Raw genomic sequence first — 9,828 nt, 5'->3', positions numbered from 1 at the left:
TTTGTTTATTTAATTTATTTATTTAATATATTTAACAGACAAAATTTCCTTTAAAATACAATGCATACATTAATTAATGTTCTTTAATAGGGACTTATCAAAGCTGTGGAGAGGATATTCTCATGTGCAGAGCACAGATACTGTTTGAGATATTTACATGAGAATATGAAAACCAAGAATTTTAGGGGAGTAGCTTACAAGCAACACCTTTGGAAGTGTGTACTGCTACAACAGTAGCTCACTTTGAAAAATATATGCTTGATCTAAAAGCATTTGATGATAAAGCTTGGAAGTATTTGGCTGATATACCTCCTCAACAATGGTCTAGAAGTCATTTTACAGGTAGGGCAGTTTGTGATGTGTTATTGAGCAACATGTGTGAATTGTTTAATAGGTGGATAGTAGATGGAAGAGATAAGCCTATTATAACTTGCTTGGAGTTCATCAGGACTTACTTAATGAAGAGAATTGATAATACTCAGAATATGATAATGAAGTCAGATGGTGTTTTAAATCCAAAAGCAACTAGGGTGTTTGATATGATTAAAAAAGAAGCCAGCAAGTATAGTGTGATATATAATGGTAGTAGGATGTTCCAAGTCACTGGACCAAATAATGATCAAATGGTTGTTGACATGGGTCAAGAATCATGTGCTTGTAGAAAATGGGAAGTAACAGGTATGCCATGTAAACATGTAATAGCTTACATATGGAATATGAGAGCTAATGATCCAAAAGTTCCAAGACCAGAAGAATGGGTAAACCAAGTTCATTATAGAAAAAGATGGTTTGACACTTACCAACATGCAATTATTCCATTGAATGGAAGGGATATGTGGCCAAAGTCAAGTGTGACAATACCTATCCTCCCACCTACAAAGATTGCTACTGCAGGGAGGCCAAAGAAGAGTAGAAGAAAGGGTTTGCTTGAAAATGATGATATAGTATCTGGTGGTAAGTTATCAAAGAAGGGCCAGGTTACAAAATGTGGAATATGGAAAGGTATTGGCCATAACAGGAGGGGTTGCCCAACAGGTGGTCCAAAAACAGGTGAAACTAGTGGATCCAAGAGGAAGACGGTGCATAATTAGATTGCTTTATTTGTTTATTTCATCAAAACTTTCATTTAATCGTGTTTTTGGTTTAGACAGTTTGATAGATTTTGAAATTTGATGTATTTGTTTTTGTTTTAGACTGTTTAACAGCTTATGCAGTTTTATTTTGGTTTTTATTTTGGTTTAGACTATTTTTAGACTGTCTTTTATATGTTGAGTTGTTGAACAATTGGTTATTAACTGATCAAATGGGTCTTAATTGACTAGAATTGACCATTTGGGTCTAATTTGACCAAATTACACCATTTGGGTCTTAATTGACCAAAATTGACCAATTGGGTCTTAATTGAGTAGCCTATACCATTTGGGTCTAAATTGAACAAATTTGACTATTTGGGTGCAAATTGACCAAAATTGACCAATTGGGTCTTAATTGACTAGCTTATACCATTCGGGTCTTAATTTACCATACTTGACCATTTGGGGTCTAAGTACACTAGAATTGACCATTATATATATGTATATTGATATAGTTTAGTGTTAACACTAGTGCAGTTTAAAAACTGCCAAAAAAGCATGAAATGCAGTGTCAAAAATAGTGCAGTGTCAAAAAAGCATGAAATACTGATCTGCATTCTGGTTTCATTACATTTGCACATCAATAGACTATAACAATACACAACAATGCGAATCTTAAAAGAAGAATTAGCTTCATTGATCAAAATCTTCATAACCACAATCTTGTTTCATTACATTTGCATTTAAGCAATGAATTTCAACCAAAACAAGAACACATCTTCAAAACCACAATCTTGAACAAAAAAACAATATTCACTAGCTAATTATGATAAACATACATAGTAAACAAAATCCAACTAATAAACAACAAAAGCTTCAACTTAAAAGCTTCATTCTCAGCAGATTTAGCTCTAGCATCACTTGCATTTAGTGAATTCAATAGCCCTCGAATGATAATAGCCGAACGATCACCAGTGAGAGGATCAAACCAACAAAAAAAACCGCATGTGGAATCCTAACAAACATAACAACAAATTTAATTACCATTCCAAAATACACAAACTTATTAAAAAAATTAAATTCACACGTACCTTATTAGGGCAAGAATAAAAACGACGACCAGGATTTTGAGCAGTCCATGATGTACGGATGACCGCACTACACCCACACATACACACCACCATTGTTGATTTTGAATTTCAATTGAAAACCTAAAAGGAACGAATAGGGGTTTATAATTTGGGGACGAGGTCTGCTAGGGTTCTGAATGTGAAACGCTTATAAAAGCCAAAAAGAAATCACGTGCAAGTCATGTGAACTACTAAACTGAAACTAATATGTTATGGGACAAAAATACCCTCACATGGTAAGCACATGACTTTGCTTAACGATTACAAGGTAACAGCGTAAATAATTTGGGCCATTCGTGCTTAAATTTGTAAGTTCAGGGCCATCTACGCAAAATTTTTATATAAAGGTTTAGGATGCTATAACATAGAAAGTTAATGGACCATTTACGCAATTTTGTCATTGTTAATTATTTAGTTTTATATTGTTTATATAAAAATATAAATTGAATTATCTATTTATAAAAAGTAAAAAATATTTGTTCGTTAAGTATGGACCATCCTTGTAAAAATATTTGTTCGTTAAGTATGGACCATCCTTTTAAAGTCTCAAATTCATCCCTCACCCTAACAAAAATTAAATGTTCGTTAAGTATGGACCATCCATGTAAAAATTTTGTTTTCTTCTTTAACTAATGTCTTTTTTTGTTTATCTCCTAACTCATCTTCAACCTACGAGTTCATCATCACCAACTGAAAATTTGTAACAATGCAATTAAATTAAAAACACTAATAAGTTAAAACACAAATAAAGCTCAGTTATTGTAATTCAATTTGAATAACCCAGATCAATTTGAATAAAACACAGTAACGAAACCCTAATATAATTTTATGCTAGTATTTTCCATTCAACCTTTCAATTAATGTCATTAATTTGTTAATTGGTGCAGATACTCGAAGAAAATTGTGCTATTTTCAAAAATCACCTCATGGATCTCGGTAAGCACTTCTCCACACATCTACCTATCTCTATATATAATTGAAAAAAATTTATGTTTTATGTGTGTGTTTAATCTGAAGCGGTTTGTGTAATTTAGGTGTTGAATGTCGAGTTAACGGTTGTCTAGAAATCTAGGCTGGTCATGAGATGACATATTGACATGTATAACACCACCACTATCTGTGAGTGTGAATCTGCGATGTTCATAAGTTATGGACTTATAGATACTTATGAGTTATGATACAAAGTAAAACCTTGAATCAGATGTGTTGGAAAATGTTCCGAGGCTAGCCAAATGATGATAACGTACACCCTTCTTTTTTTAATTACCAATTGTATAAAACAAATTACTAAATCTGGTTTTGAGGCTCATTAAAAATTATAATAAACGTACTGTCATAGTGTCATGTCTTACGTGATTATACAGCCAAAATATTACTCATTTTAACATCCACGATTTTTTATGATTGACTTTTGCCTTATTCAAATGGGTCTCTAACACTTTAACTGTGTACAAGATACGGCGATGAAGTTGCAAGTGGCGGTAGTAGGTAAAATTAAAATGATAAGATTGCAAAGTTAAGGAAACAATTTTTACAAGGATGGTCCATACTTAACGGACATCAACTTTCGTTAGGGTGAGGGATGAATTTGAGACTTTAAAATGTCTTTAAGGATGAAAATTGCAGGAAATAAAACATAGGGATGAAATGAGTAATAAGTGAAAAATACAAGGACGAAATGGACAATTTTGTCAATAAATAAACTAAAATAAATAACAAAAACAGACATAATAATGAGCATTCTTATACGACACGCGGAGTCCTTGTAGTTTGCTCAATATTGCAAGGATAATTCAAACTTGATTTTTTTTCAACTGAATAGTCCACAAGTTTGCACATTTAGCGTGGATATTCCAATTTTGTGATGATCGTTAATTTTCACCGTTGACTCCAGTCATGTGAGGGAAAATTGTCATTTATAAGCACCTTTTTAGACTATACTTGCCTGAGGTACATAATTAAAGGCATGTGGCTGCTACAACACCAAAATGTCAGAACAAAAACTTGTAACACAAAAAAAAAAAAAAAAAAAAAAAACTAACGAGAGCTAGACCATAACACCATATAAACCTCAATATTCGAGCTTGGAACCAATGTACAAAAATCTAGCGATAAATTACAATATACCAGCATACAAGCACATGTGATAACGTACACACAAAGTGTGCACCTCGTCAAAGGTGGTCAACCAAAACGCACAACCGTGCCAATTGGACCTATACACAAGCCCATCAATCCACCTATATGTGAAGTGAGCTCTATAACCGAGAACCACATCACCCGACCCGCACCCATCCTACACATACATATGCACATAGGATATTGACACTCACCTTGAAGTCTTGATGGATGCCAAACCAAAATCCGCAAACGCCAATGGAACGTACCTATTCCATTATCACATAACAAATAACACAATTAGGGTGGATTTACAAACCAACCCAAATCGACAACTAGTGCAATTTTGACCCAAATGCACTTCCAAGCTCAAACCGCGCCCAAACTAACCAATAATCACTAACAATAGTGACAATGGTCCTAATACACCGATTAAACCCAGTCATAGGTGTTAAACACCTATCTTGCCCAAAATGACACTTAAACCCTAATTTTGACCCATTTCAAAATTAGTCAAGCACATGAACCCCAAAGGCTTCCAACACCTCAATAATCACTAAATACTAGTGATTACACCCATTTGCAAGTCTTACAAGCTTACACTTGCTCATCAAACCCAAAACCCGCCAACATCAACAATAAACCCAAATCTTGGTGTTAATCTTCCATTAACAACTAATGGGGTTTCATTTATGAATATACAATCAAAAGCCTTAAATTTGAATGATGAACACGAAAATGAAATTCGGAGTTAGAGCTTACCGCTAGTATCACCTTGTAGCTAAGAACGAGGAGAACAAAGTTGCCTCCTACGCTTTCGATCAAAACCCGCTTCTTCCTTTCCAAAAATCCCTTTGAATCAATTGGGGTTTGAAGTTTTGAGCGGAAAATGAGAAAGAAAAGGAATGAGAAAGAAAAGGAAAAAGAAATGAAAGAAATGAGATGAGTGGATGAGATTTAAGATCTCAAATCTGGCACACACGTGAAATGACCAAAATGCCCTCACTTCCCTTTTAAAATTACAAAATCTGGTACCAGTTCGTCAGTATCGCCGCGGCCGCGGCCCCATTTCCTCGCGCCGCGACATTAAACGTGGTCTGGGATCCATTTGACAGGCCATCTGATCTTGATTTGCTTGAAACGCCGCGCCGCGGCTCACCTTGTCGCGCCGCGACCCAAAACGGGTTTCTGCCCCTTTCTCGCGTACTTGAATTCCAACACACGAATACGTCGCAAACCGTTCATACACTAGTCGTACATACACGATATACCTATATATCATATACGAAGAAAACGGGGTGTTACAACTCTCCCCCACTTAGTTTCAATCACGTCCTCGTGATCCTCATCACGTAACCAACCGGACCCACACTCAATAGTCCTCAAACATACGTTCCAAACCGATTTCCCCCGCATTTATCGTTAATCTGAAGATTATCCCATTTACCAAATACACACTTGCACGCAATGGGGGACATGCAATGCATACAACATCCGAAGTCTACCACAATCGCTTAACATACGCGGAGACATCATGTTTCTTTCCAACTTCTCTAGGCAATCCTTCTCAACGAATCGCCTCTAACACTAAATCGTCATCCGCGATTTATTAAGATCCACAAATCCGAGCACTAAAACTCGCTCAATCCCTCACATCAGGAAAAAATCAAACAATCTCTTACCGAGATATCTACCCCTTAGCGTACCCTTATAGAGTACGATGCTAAAAGAAACCAAGTTTCAACTTAAGGTCAACAACCCGAACGATGAAGACCAAACCAAACGAATCCTTACGGATAACACCTACCACTTAACATCCCTTGTAGTGTGCAACACGGCCAATACGCAACTATCATAAAGTCGTAAGCAAATGACTAAATCCGCTAGCGTCCAAAACGACTATGGCAACGTAAATCCCAAGGTGTACAAAATCGACTATTGTCACCCCCGTAACAACATGTGAGCGAAACACAGCTATCGCATCACTAATCACACAACATGGTCCTCACGACCCCACCATTGGTGTATAAAACAACCAATAGTTCTCAATTCTAACCACATGAAGGTTTGCCGAAACTACACGCGCCTTAGTGAATCCGCACCACACCCGACTCACTACCTTCACCGCACCAACCATCGGGATTGGCCGAACTACATGCGCCCTAGTGAATCCGAACTACACGAGAGTCACTATCCCAACAGAATGACCGCATCCACACGTGTCATTGTGAATCTGAACTACACGAGACTCACTTCCTTAATATAATGACCGCATCCACACGTGTCATTGTGAATTCGAACTACACGCGACTCACTTCCACAATAAGATGACCAAACTACACGTGTCATCGTGAATCCGCATCCACACGTGATCCACCTCCCAAATCTCAACACAGGAATGGTACTCCCATTCCCCATCGGTACTCGCATTTCCCGATAACGTTATACCATACCGATATAACACTACTCCCATGATGAAGTTAGTGGACCACGTCAACGGCCATAACCCACCAATCACACACGCTCTTTTGGCCTCATACAACGAGTAGTGTAACATCGCGCACTGGTACACCATAGTGAATCCTAACGGAATACACTAACCATCAACACACGCTCTTTTGGCCTCAATCACAATGAGTAGTGTAACATCGCGCACTGCTACACCATAGTGAATCCTAACGGATTACACTAGCCATCCACCCTAAACAAATATCCATTAGTGTACTTAACATCGCGTAACACTAATTTAATGACCCGTCAAAGTACACTTGACGACCATCGTTATCTTGGTCCTACAGCTTGATCATAACTCTATATGAATTTGATAAATAACCTTGCATTCTTTATTTAAAAATGATTTCCTATAAAGGAAACCTACCAAAATGTGCAAGTTTAGAAAAACCATACATTATTACTTAGCCAAAAGTTGACCAAAACAAGTCAACAACATCCACTATTAAATGTATCAAAAATAGAATGCAAGTTAATGTTTAACAAAAGCTGCCATCATAAATATGCAGACTCTCTAAGCACAGCAGAAGTAATCAATCATGAACCTGAGAATAAAACATGCGAGTAACTGTCAACAAAAATGTTGAGTGAATTATAGGTTTAATATTCCAAACAATATTTAATTTAAACCATAACAATTTATGTTTGAAAACATAAAAACTCCTTTTTGGACCACAAAATTATATGCTAGAAAACATATAAAAACATTATTCCATTTTTCGTGAGCCACCTGGTAACCACTTAACTATTTATTTACCCTTGCCAAACACAATAAATAATATACACCGAACAAGTGTATCTTCAACTAAATACGAAGTACTAAACATTCCGATTATAAATTGCTAGCGCGACTAGCTCGAAATGGGGTTGTCAAACCCGATAGATCTATCCATAGGATTCGCGTTCACCAGTAGAAACCAGTGATTACAATTACCAAATTAGGGAATATTTTTGTTCGACTCACAATGAATAATTTAAACCAACTTCCACTTGTGTCCAATATGAAAAGTAAAACGCATGTATTATCATCCCAAGAGATTTAAAATAGAAAAATGGGACTATAACTCACCTTAATAGCAAACGAAGTAACCATACAAATAAGCGAACATCAATCGAAGTAAAGTGATCAGGAATGATCACAACGCCGACCTATAAATAAAGCAGGTCGATATAAATAACTAACTTAGGTCAAGTCTTAGTATGATAGCTATTGTACATGTTGCAAGTAGACACAGAACAATACTCAACATGCATCGGTTTGATCGAAATAGCGTACGGACATACACTTTCTATTTTTAGAAAGTTTCTATTTTTAGCAGGTTTCCATTTTTGGAAAGTTTCTATTTTTGAAAAGTTTCTATTTTTGGAAAGTTTCTATTTTTAGAAAGTTTTAAGTTAGGAAAGTTTCCTTATTTAGAAAGTCAACAAAAGTCAACTGAACGTCAAAGTCAACTGAAAGTCAACTCAAAAGTCAACCTCGGTCAAACATAGTCAACATTAATTTTAAAAGTATAAGTTATAATAATAATATAAGTTATAATGTTAATTATAGTTAAATATGTATAATTATGTCATAACATAAGTTTAATTAAATTAAAATGAATTATTAAAGTTAACATAAGTTTAAATGATATATTTAATATAACATAAGTATTTACTTAACTAATTAAATATTAGTCATAATATAAGTATTATTAATTAATAATAAAATTTAAATCATATCATAAGTATTATTAATTAATAATGAATTATTAATCATATCATAAGTTTCTAATTATAACTATTAAATCATAAGTATTTAATAATTAAATAATAATTAAGCCTTATAATAATTAAATAATTAATTAATCCTTATTATAAGTCTTATTATAATAATTTCATAATAAAAGTTTAATGCTTATCATAAGTATTTTCCATTAATAATAAAAGTATTATTAATCATAAGTTTAATTAAAAGTTTAATTAAATCATAAGTAATAATTAAATGATATAATAAATATATATCATAAGTCTTAAATTATAATAATTACTTTTTATATCGTAAGTAATTTAATAATAATGAAAATCATTATTTATATCATAAGTTTTATTTAATAACCATAAGTTTTAATCAAAAGTTCATCGGGTCATAACTTGAGCCCCGGGAATCAGTTTTCGGCGAGCCTTATATATATCTTCGCCTAACCAACCCACCTGACACATTAGTGTGCTCAAGAAGATCCCAAGAACAGCCACCAAGTCATGACTTACAGCTCTTAATCAGTTTGGACCTTTAATCCGCTCAAAAACGTGTTTTAGTCATAACGGGTGATCCGTGGCTCGGATTTCGATGATCCGAACATGAAAGTTCATCCCATCATCAATCCTAACACACTAGTACACCCTAAGGACTCTAAAAATGGTCACAAAGTCTGACCAAACCTGGTTCAATTCGTTTTCATAGTTTAATCTCCACATAACACCATTTTAATCATATCTTAAGCTCCGGGAATCGAAATGACATGAATCCGGAGTCTAAAATTAATGTCTTGATGAGAGGAACTCATATAGATACTTCAATTCAATTTAAATTTTATATCAGTTACACAATCAGAAATGAACTAAAATGCTGCTGTCCCAAATTAATCAAACCGAAAACATATATAATCGAGCAATTCTACGCATACAATCATCAATACAATAACATGTAACTATCATACTATCAATATAACATCAAAATACAGAAGAAAAATTAAAAATCTAGGGTTAGGGTTTATACCCTAATCGAGAATTGAATGATATGAACGTGTAGAGATCGAAGAGATGAATCCGATTATGATGAAAGCCCTAAATTCCAAGCACTATTTGATGAAGAATGATGATGATGTTGGTGATGAAGGTGACGGCCACAAAAGAAAAAAAAGAAGGGAGAAAGCCTTGAGAGAAAACTAGGTTTAGAATTAGAAAGGTAAAAATGAAAATGATAAAAATGGATGTGGAAAAACAAATGAGCCAAA

At 34.6% G+C, this 9,828-nt stretch overlaps 1 protein-coding gene across 1 annotated transcript; it reads left to right on the top strand.

The window, feature by feature from the left end:
* The first annotated feature begins 254 nt into the window (after nt 1-254).
* Nucleotides 255-1,091, top strand: LOC139848800 (uncharacterized). Its single transcript, XM_071838494.1, has one exon. The coding sequence runs from the start codon at nt 255-257 to the stop codon at nt 1,089-1,091; it is 837 nt and encodes a 278-aa protein (XP_071694595.1).
* Nucleotides 1,092-9,828: the final 8,737 nt, after the last annotated feature.

The sequence above is a fragment of the Rutidosis leptorrhynchoides genome, chromosome 5 (genome assembly GCF_046630445.1).
Source record: "Rutidosis leptorrhynchoides isolate AG116_Rl617_1_P2 chromosome 5, CSIRO_AGI_Rlap_v1, whole genome shotgun sequence".
Classification (NCBI taxonomy): Eukaryota; Viridiplantae; Streptophyta; class Magnoliopsida; order Asterales; family Asteraceae; genus Rutidosis; species Rutidosis leptorrhynchoides.
This window is presented reverse-complemented; position numbering and strand designations above follow the sequence as displayed.

Bases quoted from the DNA above. Each gene is read 5' to 3' on its own strand.
- LOC139848800 (XM_071838494.1), top strand. From the start codon at position 255: ATGCTTGATCTAAAAGCATTTGATGATAAAGCTTGGAAGTATTTGGCT.